This window comes from Diaphorina citri, unplaced genomic scaffold (assembly GCF_000475195.1).
Source record: "Diaphorina citri unplaced genomic scaffold, Diaci psyllid genome assembly version 1.1 scaffold380, whole genome shotgun sequence".
Classification (NCBI taxonomy): Eukaryota; Metazoa; Arthropoda; class Insecta; order Hemiptera; family Psyllidae; genus Diaphorina; species Diaphorina citri.
In genome coordinates this window covers 138862-151960 of record NW_007377815.1, presented here as the reverse complement: position 1 = coordinate 151960, position 13099 = coordinate 138862, and the positions used below count along the sequence as shown (strand labels likewise).

Here is a 13099-nt window from a genome sequence, read left to right as displayed (position 1 = left end):
ACTCTGTTTTAAGATCGGGCACAAATACAGAGAATCTATGACTATGTAATGAGAAAGTATTGCAATCGATCCAAATTTTCAAAATCGGGAAATGCGTGGAAATATCAGTTTTAAGGTCCCCTGATTATTATTATTTATTTTTTTAGGTGTCTCAAAATTTACTTCAAATTCCCCTATGTTTATGATAAATCAGTATTATTATGAATAAAAAACCTAATAAAGACTTGATAGTTTTAAGTGTTGAGAAAGTATTGCAATCGATCCAAATTTTCAAAATCGGGAAATGCGTGGAAATATCCGTTTTAAGGTCCCCTGATTAGGTATTATTATTATTTATTTTTTTAGGTGTCTCAAAATTTACTTCAAATTCCCCTATGTTTATGATAAATCAGTATTATTATGAATAAAAAACCTAATAAAGACTTGATAGTTTTAAGTGTAGCGTTTCATAAGAGATTCTTGTAATACAACCTCTAAGGAAAGACATACTGTTGCTTTAGTGTTTCATGTTTCATTGAATTCGGCATGCTTCTTTTTAAATTCAGCGGGCTTTTCATGTTTTAGATAAGGGTTTTAAGGTAATATTCAGGTGGTGGTTATGTACCGGGTTGGGTTGAGTTCGCACTGGTTGAGATAGGATATTGTTTCTACAGTTTGGCATGGGAGTGGTAACTTACCAAACTGTAGAAACTGCAGTCCGAACCCAACCCAACCCGGTACATAACCACGACCTCAGGGGAGTTTTTTTTATGTTATTTACCTATCATGTCAAATTATTATTTTCATTTTTTTACTTTCTATTACTACAGTTTAGCGGCTATACTGTAATGAAAGTATTGCAATCGGTCCAAATTTTCAAAATCGGGAAATGGGTGGAAATATCCGTTTTGGGGTCCCCTGATAATGAAAGTATTGCAATCGGTCCAAATTTTCAAAATCGGGAAATGGTTGGAAATATCCGTTTTGGGATCCCCTGATGTCAAAAAAGTGATTTTTATCGGTCCAAATGTTCAAAATCGGGAAATGGAAATATCCGTTTTGGGATCCCCTGATGTCAAAAAAGTGATTTTTAGCCCATGGTCTGTACGTATGTATGTATGTATGTATGTACGTACGTATGTATGTATGTGGACTTGATAGTTTTAAGTGTAGCGTTTCATAAGAGATTCTTGTAATACAACCTCTAAGGAAAGACAAACTGTTGCTTTAGTGTTTCATTGAATTCGGCATGCTTCTTTTTAAATTCAGCGGGCTTTTTATGTTTTAGATAAGGGTTTTAAGGTAATATTCAGGTGGTGGTTATGTACCGGGTTGGGTTGGGTTCGCACTAGTTGAGATAGGATATTGTTTCTACAGTTTGGCAGTCCGAACCCAACCCAACCCGGTACATAACCACGACCTCAGGGGAGTTTTTTTATGTTATTTATCATGTCAAATTAGTATTTTCATTTTCTTTTCGTCACTTTTTTTTCTATTTTTCTTTATTTTCATTCTCTTGGTACCTACCTAGGTACATATTTATTTATTTCAATTTCTCAATTTCTTTTATAAAACTCGAAAAAGTATTTGCTTTTTTTTTGTGGGATATTTTATATTTTAATTACCTCTTTTTCTGCTTTCTTTTTCTTTCTCCTTCTTTATGCTTATTCTATTTCGTTGCTTTCTATTATTATTTTTTTTTTTTTCAATTAGGCACATCTGTGGACCAAAATGACGGACTGTCCTGCACTTGATTTTTTGGACACCCTGTGTTATTTACCTATCATGTCAAATTATTATTTTCATTTTTTTTTTTTTTCTATTTTTCTTTATTTTCATTCTCTCGGTACCTACCTAGGTACACATTTATTTAGGTATTTCAATTTCTCAATTTCTTTTATAAAACTCGAAAAAGTATTTGCCTTTTTTTGTGGGATATTTTATATTTTAATTACCTCTTTTCTTTTTTTAACCACTTTTTCTGCTTTCTTTTTCTTTCTCCTTCTTATGCTTATTCTATTTCGTTGCTTTCTATTATTATTTTTTTTTCAATTAGGCACATCTGTGGACCAAAATGACGGACTGTCCTGCACTTGGTTTTTTGGACACCCTGTATGTAATGTAACCGTATGGAGAAATGGAGATGTAGAGCACCCTGTATGGAGATAATCATGTGGAGATACTTATTTATCGCCGGTATCGCACAATTTGTTTTCGTCTCAGGTGATGTAAAATTCAGACCCTTTGATTTGTTTCCCCTTTCTCAATAGGTATGTATTGGGAGTTTTGTTTCCCTCCTTAGGCCAGCTATCAGATATCAGGTAGATCTGAAGAGACGGACCTTTGTAGCCGTACTTCTCAGGTCTACCTGATAGTGTGTGTGCTCATCAGGTATCAGGTAGACCTGACAAGTGGAACTGATCAGGTGTGCCTGTCAGGTGTACCTGACAGTGAGTGGCTGGCCTTAGAAAAAAATATTTACCCTTGATTCGGTGGTGTGGTGGGCAAAACGCTTGGGTCAACAGTAAGAATAGTTCAGCGAACATTGGAACTCAAATTGATCCCCGAAGGCCCTAAACCTAAACCCTAACCGATCAGTACCTATGTACCTACCTAATTTGTTTAATATTCAGTTTATTATCATTCTTGATTTGATTTTTCGATTTTACTTTCATGTAATGTTTTAAAATCAAGACTAGAGCCCGTTCTGGACAAAATTTGCACCACCACTTTCGTGATCCCGGTAAAAAGACCTTTAATTTGATATATAAGTCAACTAGGTTTGGATAAGTCCTTCTATGGGAACAGACAGAGTCTTTCTCGCTTTGAGTTCATAGGTCGTCGCGACAAATTTCGAGATCAGAGCTCATTTGTGTGAGAAAATGTGAAAAAAAATCCCCCAATAACCAGTTTTTTCGGTTTTTTGGCTTTATGGTTTTCTGGACAAAATTTGCACCACCACTTTCGTGATCCTGGTAAAAAGACCTTTAATTTGATATACATATAAGTCGACTAGGTTTGGATAAGTCCTTCTATGGGAACAGACAGAGTGACAGACAGACGACACCGAAGCGAATACAGTAGTCCGTCCCTTATACCTTTTTATTACTATTGTAATAATAAAGGAAGGAGGGACTAAAAATCAAGAAAAGAGGAAGAGAGGAGGAAAGGGAGGTAGAAAGAATATTAGTAAACGTGCAACTTTAAATAATAAAAAGAAACAAAAGGGAGAGAGAGAAAAAAAAGGGAGAGGGAAGGTGTTACCAAACAACAAAGAAAATCAAAAGAAGATGAAGAAAGAAACAAAAAAAAAGTATCAGGAATATTGCTCAAAGAAAGACAGAAGAGAAGGAGGAAGAAGAGGATGGAGAAGAAAAAAGACGAGGAGAGAGAGGAGGAAAGGGAGGTAGAAAGAATATTAGTAAACGTGCAACTTTAAATAATAAAAAGAAACAAAAGGGAGAGAGAGAAAAAAAGGGAGAGGGAAGGTGTTACCAAACAACAAAATCAAAAGAAAATGAAGAAAGAAACAAAAAAAAGTATCAGGAATATTGCTCAAAGAAAGATAGAAGAGAAGGAGAAAGAAGAGGATGGAGGAGTAAAAAGATTAGAAGGAGTGGGAAATTGGGAATGAGAAGAGGAGAAGAAAAAAGACGAGGAAGAGCAAAAAGAGAACAATATTGTATTTATAGCGGAATGAATAAAAAGCGAAAACAAGGCAAACGAAGAGAAGAAACGGGCAGAAGAAGAAGAAGAAGAAGAAGAAGAAGAAAAAGCAAAAAGAGAACAATATTGTATTTATAGCGGAATGAATAAAAAGCGAAAACAAGGCAAACGAAGAGAAGAAACGGGCAGAAGAAGAAAGGAAACTGAAGAGGAGATGAAGAGAAAGAGTAGGGGGATGAAGAAGAAAGAAGAGAAGGGAAAGTTGAGAAAAAGTAAGAAGAAAGAGGTGGGAAAGGAGAATCAGAGGAAGAAGAAGGGAAGAAGAAAAATTAGAGAAACAGGGAGGTGTTAGATTGATGAATAAAACAGACAAGGGAGAGAGAAAAAAGAGCAAAGGGAAGAGGAAGAGTAGAAGGGAGAAAAGAGAGAGAGAGAGAGAGAGCGAGAAGTAGCTACCTGCAACATCAAAGGAAGCGTGCAGAATAAAGAGAGAAAGAGCACAAATGTAGGATTAGGAGAGGGAGAGAGAGAGAGAGAGAGAGAGAGAGAGATGGTAAAAAGTGAGAGAGGAAGAGGATGATATATATATAAAAAAAATAAAATGAAGAAAGACGATGAAAAAAAAAATGTCGAAAAAGTGAGAGATTATAACAAAAAGAAAGAGGGATAGTAGAGAGGGAGAGAATGGAAGGAAGAGAACCAAGAACTCTTTCAATCCAGACATTTTCGTCAAAAATTGCATTTATGTATTCAGATCACAATTAGGTAACATCGGTCTATCAAAATGGCCGGGTGAAGGACTCTGCGGTTCATTGTTTAGAAATGGAAATCACGAGAGTCGCAATTTATTTCTGCTCCCTTTACACACACACATTTCATCCTTTCCAAAAGCTGCCCTGTTTGTCGCTTTTTACTTTCTATTTTGTCTTTATTCGCTTACATTCCCTGTCCGTCTTGCATTCCCGCTTACATTCTCTATCTGTTTGGATCTTTTTCCATACATCTTCTTTCTGCTTTATATCTCCTTCCCAGATGGTTATGTAGTTGGATCTTCTTCCCAATAATTATATTCAGTTGTCTTCCCAACCGCGACTTCAAAATCACTCAGAACCCTTTCTCAGAAACTCCAGCTTGACAGAGGGAACTGTAACTGCTAGGGTCTTATCGTCCCGAAATCGAAGAGAGAAGAAAGACAGGATAGGAGGAAAGCAAGCCGTCCCGAGAACGAACATCATCCCATCAGGATAAAATCCGCCCCGGGCGGGAATCGAACCCGCGGCCTAGCGCTTACAAGGCAGACGCGCCACCAACCCAAGCTAACTAGGCTGGCTCGATTTTTTTTGTTTTTTTTTTTTTTTTTTTTTTTTTTTTGCCATAAAATTAATTTAAAAAAAATGACCTAATTAATTTCGATTCCACCAAGGAGATATGAAAATACAAAAGTGGCCCGTGGCAGCAAGGAATAACCGATGATAAAATATAAATATAGTTCCGTAATATATAGTAAATAGAAAGTCGTGTGATGTTCGCTCCGGATCAGTCACATCATTACCTATGTATGCCGTTCACATCTGAATAACAAAACGGAGCTGTTTACCTCATTTGAAATTCTTTTGTCACAACTTGAAAGCTGGGAAAGAAAGCAAAGTAGGTAACAATAAAAGAAAATGTGAAATGAAACGAGAGAGCATATGGAAAAAAGAACAGAGTTGGTGTCATAGGGTATGGAAATACCTACTTTAAAGCTGGGAAAGAAAGCAAAGTAGGTAACAATAAAAGAAAATGTGAAATGAAACGAGAGAGCATATGGAAAAAAGAACAGAGTTGGTAGTTGGTGTCATAGGGTATGGAAATACCTACTTTTTAAATAAAAATCTGGTGTGAACATCACACGACTTTCCTTGATTGAATGATGCTTATTTGAGTGTTCTTTTACCCTAACTTTTACAATATCTCTAACCGTTTTGTCGCTATAGCTGAAAGCCGCCATGATGCTTATTTGAGTTTTCTTTTACCCTAACTTTTACAATATCTCTAACCGTTTTGTCGCTATAGCTGAAAACCGCCAAAAACGGTCGAATTCTGTCCAAATGAATGATGCTTATTTGAGTGTTCTTTTACCCTAACTTTTACAATATCTCTAACCGTTTTGTCCCCTAAGCTGAAAACCGCCTTATCCTATTGAATGATGCTTATTTGATTGTTCTTTTACAATATCTCTAACCGTTTTGTCGCTATAGCTGAAAACCGCCACAAAAATCGGTCGAAATCTGTCCAAAAGCGGTCAAAATACCGCCAAGGGCGCAGCAACCATCTCAACCAAACGTTTTGTGTTGCATCCTTGTCACATTTGTGAACTACATACCAAATTTCAAGTCTCTAGCTTATCCCGTTTCTCAACCAAACGTTTTGTGTTGCATCCTTGTCACATTTGTGAACTACATACCAAATTTCAAGTCTCTAGCTCTTACCTACAGACAGACAGACACACACACGGACCAAGGGCTGAAACTTTGGATTTAGGCTTTAGGGACCTCAAAACGTGTTTTGGCACTAAAAACTGACCATCGAAATTTTGACCGATTACATTACTTTCCTTCGTATAAAACGTGTTTTGGCACTAAAAACTGACCATCGAAATTTTGACCCGATTACATTACTTTCCTTCGTATAGGATAAGGAAAGTAAAAATAGGTGTCTAACTTTCTATTATCACGTACCTACCAATACCTAGGTAGGTATGAAGTAAGTTGACGTGTTTTGGCACTAAAAACTGACCATCGAAATTTTGACCCGATTACATTACTTTCCTTCCTATAGGATAAGGAAAGTAAAAATAGGTGTCTAACTTTCTATTATCACTTACCTACCAATACCTAGGTAGGTATGAAGTAAGTTGTAAGGAAAGTAAAAATAGGTGTCTAACTTTCTATTATCACGTACCTACCAATACCTAGGTAGGTATGAAGTAAGTTGAAAAAAAAAAATCTCTTTTGATTCACCCCATCAGGAATAATAAAAGACAACCATCACTAGGCGAGGTTAACACCGGCCTTCTCTACCACCAAGCCAGCCTAGGGCTCTATTTCCGCCCGGGGCGGATTTCATCCTGAAGGGATAATGTTCGTTCTCGGAGCAGCTGGCGTTCTCCTATCCTGTCTTCTCTCTTCGATTTCTGGACTATAAAACCCTAGCAGTTACATTGGCGTTCTCCTATCCTGTCTTCTCTCTTCGATTTCTGGACGATAAAACCCTAGCAGTTACATTTCCCTCTGTCAAACCGGACAATGCCTTCAATCAAAACAAAAGTAATCGGAAAAACAAATGTAAATTGAAAGAAGAGGAATAAGAAGAAGACGGAGGAGAAGAAGAATTTGAAGTAGAAAAATAAAAGAAATGGAAAGTAAAGAAACTAGAACAAAGAACAAACGCAGGTATAACAAACCTAAAGTTCGGAGCAGCTGGCGTTCTCCTATCCTGTCTTCTCTCTTCGATTTCTGGACGATAAAACCCTAGCAGTTACAGTTCCCTCTGTCAAACCGGACAATGCCTTCAATCAAAACAAAAGTAATCGGAAAAACAAATGTAAATTGAAAGAAGAGGAATAAGAAGAAGACGGAGGAGAAGAAGAATCGGAACAGCTGGCGTTCTCCTATCCTGTCTTCTCTCTTCGATTTCTGGACGATAAAACCCTAGCAGTTACAGTTCCCTCTGTCAAACAGGACAGTGCCTTCAATCAAAACAAAAGTAATCGGAAAAACAAATGTAAATTGAAAGAAGAGGAATAAGAAGAAGACGAAGGAGAAGAAGAATTTGAAGTAAAGAAATGGAAAGTAAAGAAACTAGAACAAAGAACAAACGCAGGTATAACAAACCTAAAGATTGGAAAAATAAAAGAAGAAAGAAAAAAAAATCAAGAAAGACAAAGAAGAGAAGGAGGAGAGAAAGGGAGAGGGAATAAAGAAGAAAGAAAAAAAAATCAAGAAAGACAAAGAAGAGAAGGAGGAGAGAAAGGGAGAGGGAATGAGAGGCTGGAAAGGTCCGTCTGTCAGGTCTACCTGATACCTGATGAGCACACACACTATCAGGTAGACCTGATCAGGTGTACCTGTCGTCACTGGCACGATTAGGTAGGTACCTACTCCCACAAAACTCAACAGTAAAATATAAAAAGCATAAAATACAGAGCTCTCTGTACTTCAACCATAGGTACATAGATATTATGTAGATATAGGTAGGTATTCGTTCAACTTAATACAATCCCCAGTGATTTTCTACAAGACAGTATTCAGGTATTACGAAGAACAACAGGAAATCCTCATGTGATATGAGAAATGGAGAAGCTTATAGTGGTGCGTCAGGCCAAGATCCGGACTTAAAGTTGTTCCTGGGAAGAAAAAAAAAAAAAAAAAAAAAAAAAAAAAAAAACAGTTTTCGTAGTCTTATGATATTTTGCCTCTCCACAACCTTTGGAACTCCCTGTCTCGGCTGGGATTGAACTCACGCCCTTCTGTTGTCCAGGCGAGCGCTTTGACCACTACACCACTGAGGTGACTGAGGCAAGTTTATTGGAATGGGTTGAGTTTTTTTTCCAAGAGGTTTGATAGAGAGAACTGTAACTGTTAATGTCTTATCGCCCCGAAAGCGAAGAGATAAAGAAACAGAATAGGAGAAAGCCAGCCGTTCCTAAAACGAATCTTATCTGTTTAGGATAAAGTTCTCCCCGGGCGGGAATCGAACTCATGACCTAGCGCTTACAAGGCAGACGTGCTACCCTCCAAGCTAACTAGGATGGCTAAAAGCTGAAAAGTCTTGATCTCATTCCAACCCTGATGGAACTACTTGGAAATGTTGACTGATCTGCTGTCACTGCTACAACAACTACCAACAGCAAATGTTTTTTTTTTTTTTTTTTTTTTTTTTTTAGGAAGCTTTGTGTTATTTCTTATCCCAAAACTTTTTTCCAACTTAAGAGAAAAGAGAAGAGAATATAAATTTCCCATTCAGCAGAATCTATAGCACACACAGCACCCCAAAACACGGGCTATTTGCCTGCGTTTACCTTTTTGTGTGTGTTTAGGAGAAAAAGAACCCTCTCTATAACATATTGAAATAAATTACTCACGGCTGGCTACCTCTCTTTATTTTTTTTTCTCTTTTTTGCTCTCTTTCTCTCTCCCTCTCTCCTCTCTTTCTGCCTCCCTCCCTCTCTTTCTCTTCCTCTCTCTCTCCCTCCCACTCTTCTCTCTCTCACTCACTCATCATCCCTCTCCCTTCCACTCTTTTCCCTCCCTCTCTCTCTCTCTCTCTTTCTCTCTCCATCCCTCTCCCTTTATCTCCTCTTTTCTCTGTTTCTTTGTCTCTGTCTTGCTCATTATGCATAGCATACTCTTAGACGACAGAGATAGTGTAGAAGTTGCAGGATAATGGTACTCTAGATGGTAGATAGGTATGCTTGTGAATTATTCATGTAGGTAAGTATTCTGTTTCTTTGTCTCTGTCTTGCTCATTATGCATAGCATACTCTTAGACGACAGAGATAGTGTAGAAGTTGCAGGATAATGGTACTCAGTAGATGGTAGATAGGTATGCTTGTGAATTATTCATGTAGGTAAGTACCTACAACCTATGTATGGACGAACATTTTGACCTGACTCGGTGGTGTAGTGGTCGACGCCTAAATAGGAGGGCGCGGGTTCAACCCCGGCCTCAGCAAAAGAACTTTGTCCTCACTAAAACTTAAAATTTTAACCACAATAAAAGTAACCTTCGCCTTTGATAAATTTCGTTAAAAAAAGTTTTTTTCGTTAAATCGTGGGTCATGGGGCGAGAAGGGTCTGCGCGGGTTAACGGGCTTCGAATGAGCCAAAGGCCAGATTTTCAAAATTAGCCGGGGCTGTAGGCTTGATTTAGTTGTTCCTTTTCCTGGGAAAATAGTCCAATTGGTCGAGATTACAGTGCTTTATGTTGGGTTTGGTCCTGTTGATTTCTTTCGTGCAAATTGGATGCCCAATGAAAGCAGGTGCTTCACGTTCCGGCTAAGAATTTTGCCAAAGTTCAGACTTCGTTCAAAATTTACCAGGCTGTATGGGTGAGCTAGATTTAGTAGTTCCCTTTTCGGAAAATAATGTACCAAGGAAAATAGTCTATTTGGTTGAGATCAGTTGAAACGTCCCACGTCCCGTCCGCGCAGATCAGCAGGAACACAGTTTTCGTATTCTTATGTTATGATATTTTGCCTCTCCACAACCTTTGGAGCTCCCTGTCTCGGCTGGGATTGAACTCACGCCTTTCTGTTGTCCAGGCGAGCGCTTTGACCACTACACCACTGAGGCAAGTTTATTGGAATGGGTTGAGTTTTTTTTCCAAGAGGTTTGATAGAGAGAACTGTAACTGCTAAGGTGCTATCGTCCCGAAAGCGAAGAGATAAAGAAGACAGGATAGGAGAAAGCCAGCCGTTCCGAGAACGAATCTTATCTGTTTAGGATAAAGTTCTCCCCGGGCGGGAATCGAACCTAGCGCTTACAAGGTAGACGCGAATATCTTTAATATTGTATGTATAAATATTCTGATTTATTTTGCGTGATTTTTCGAACCCTAGCGCTTACAAGGTAGACGCGAATATCTTTAATATTGTATGTAAGTTAGACACATAAATATTCTGATTTATTTTGCGTGATTTTTCGAATGTTTGGCCATTTTCAGCTCTCGTTTTTCTAACGGAAATCTTCAGAAAGAGACGACCTAGCGCTTACAAGGCAGACGTGCTACCCTCCAAGCTAACTAGGATGGCTAAAAGCTGAAAAGTCTTGATCTCATTCCAACCCTGGAACTAGTTGGAAATGTTGACTGATCTGCTGTCACTGCTACAACAACTATACCAATAACAAAGCTGAAAAGTCTGTCCTTGGCTTTTTCCTTGTTCATGGTAGGATTTCGAAGAAATTCTGAAATGTGTAGAGATTGTAGAGAACTTTCAGCATTCTGCAAAGTCCCTACTGACTTTACTCTTTCGCGATACCTCGACGTTTTACCTACGTTCTCGACTAAGAATAATAGGTAGATTTATTATTATGAATAAATATAAATACTCATTAGAGGCATTAAGGAGAATTACGTACGTGGAAGACGTATAAATAAATATATATAGGGCCGTATTTCTGCAAAGTCCCTACTGACTTTACTCTTTCGTGATACCTCATCCTTTTACGTTCTCGACTAAGAATAATAGGTAGATTTATTATTACGAATAAATATAAATACTCATTAGAGGCATTAAGGAGAATTACGTACGTGGAAGACGTATAAATAAATATATAGGGCCGTAATCAGGAATTTATTGAGGGGGGCCAAGAGTCCAAACAATGATGTAACGGGGGGGAATGCTCCAAATTTTCGGAGTCCCCCTTCTAGTAAAGGAGTACGTTAAAGCCCGAGGGGGAGGGGCTCTCTCCCCCCCCCCAGATACGGCCCTGTAAATACCTACCCTGAATAAATAATCTAATTGTGTGTTAAGCTGCTAAGTTAGTTCAAGTAGGTAGTAATGAAGATGAAGTAGGTTCCTATAGTTAGGTACATAGGTATTTACGTAATTAGGTAAAGAAGGTGTAAGTCTGTAAGTAAGTAAGTAAGTAAGTTAATAAAAATTCTAGGTATTACAAATACCTACCTACCTAGTCCTACTATCAGCAGAAATTTCGGCTGGATTGAGGAGCGATAAATTTGATTGATCATCCTAGTAGGTAAGCATGGAGGGTAGTTAGTACGTACTGTCTTGTAAGCATTGTAAGCACTAGGTCGCTGGTTCGATTCCCGCCCAAGGGGGATTTTATCATAAACAGATAAGGTTCGCAGCCACTCTTTCTCCTAGCTTTTAGCCCCTCTTAAAAAAAAAAAAAACAAACAAACAACTCCACCGTTAGAGAGATCCCCGGGTTTTAGAAAATGTAAACGCGGCTTTTAGAGTCGACTCATAACGTGGTCGACTCGTAAGATTTGTACGCGGCTTGGGTGAGTCGACCTCGATTTTTTTGTAAACAAACGGTTACCGGGAAAAATTCAAATTTTCTTCAATCCTAAAATTTCAAATCAAAGTGAAAAGAAAAGAGAAAAATTCATTACTCAAATTAAGAATTAATTCTCATATAACAAACCATTTTGAGTTTGCGTGCTTATATTACCAGTAAAATAACAGCACGAAAAGCTGACATCATCATTATCATCAAGAAAAGAGAAAAGGATTTTGTGTCATATTTTGGCCGGTTTTTTGAAAACTTTGGAATAATCTTTTGACTTTGCATTAGTTCTGTGCTAAGGATAAATGCTTGGAAAGAAGAAGCTCTTTACACGCTGAAGGATCCAACAAATCTTTTGGCTATTCAAAAGTTCTTCAGTAAAGGGGAAGGTAGGTAGCTATAGGAAGTATAGAGGTTTAAAATCACTTTTAACATCTTAGGTCTTCTCGTGACGGGGGTTTTACCCACCTTTCGGCGACAAGCTACCTGCCTCCTCAATTTAACCTCACCCAGCCTGAGTGGAGTTGGGAACCCAGCAGCACATAATTTTGCAGACGGGCACCATCTAGGTACTGTATTTTTGTCTGCATTTATTTCCAGGTATTGAAATAACCATGAGTCAGTCACAAGAAGATATCAACTCTCAAAACCAAATGCAGGAAAAACTGGCACCAAAGTACATTTTCAAAAACCCTGAATACGAACAGAGAAAACTTTCTCGTCGGTCAACATCATCCAACCTTCCAACCAAACAATGGAAATCACTGAAACAAATTCTGTCATATGAGAAGAACATTCCTTGGCCCGAGGATACTATTCATTACAGCAGCATAGTTGCTCCTCCGTCATTCAAACCAAGTCTGAAGTATTCAGACATTAGCCGATTTGAATGTAACTATAAGGATCCACAGACTAAGCTGTATTATTATAATATTGAAGAGTACAAGTTGATTAGAAAGCTGCCGAGTGACATTGTTAACGGGTATCTTGCATTGAGGGGAGCACTTAACCCGTTAGCTTGAAGGTATGTGAAAACCCATCTCTGTCCCTCCCCAACCTCAACTCCCTCATTAGAGAAGTTAAGACACAAATTTGGGGGAACATCCTCCTGGGTAGGTTTACTCATTCACCTTCCTGGAACCTAATGCTTGTTATTCTGCTCCTCTTTCAGGAACACATCAAAATGTACATAAGTAATGTAAAAATGTAAAAAAAAAATAAAAAAAAAAAAAAAAAAAAAAAAAAAAAAAAAAAAATTAAAAAAAAAAATAAAAAAATAAAAAAAAAAAAAAAAAAAAAAAAAAAAAATAGATATTAGATATCTTCAATGAATCCACCTTTGTGAAATACCTACCTAAAAATCATAGAGTAGAACACACCTTATCCTGTATTCTACTCAAGTAAGACTGAAAAATCTCTCTCATCTGACACAAGATATT

General features: G+C 37.8%; 1 protein-coding gene and 1 long non-coding RNA gene across 2 annotated transcripts; both read left to right on the top strand.

Annotated features, from left to right (window-relative positions):
• The first annotated feature begins 2041 nt into the window (after positions 1-2041).
• Positions 2042-12878, top strand: LOC103508251 (INO80 complex subunit C-like). The gene is made up of 3 exons (XM_017443671.2): positions 2042-2202; positions 12261-12684; positions 12832-12878. The coding sequence occupies exons 1-2, from the start codon at positions 2109-2111 to the stop codon at positions 12680-12682; spliced, it is 516 nt and encodes a 171-aa protein (XP_017299160.2). The 5' UTR covers positions 2042-2108; the 3' UTR covers positions 12683-12684; positions 12832-12878.
• On the top strand, positions 8946-9457 carry LOC113467013. The gene is made up of 2 exons (XR_003391241.1): positions 8946-9119; positions 9257-9457. It is a non-coding gene; the product is annotated as an uncharacterized LOC113467013 (long non-coding RNA).
• Positions 12879-13099: the final 221 nt, after the last annotated feature.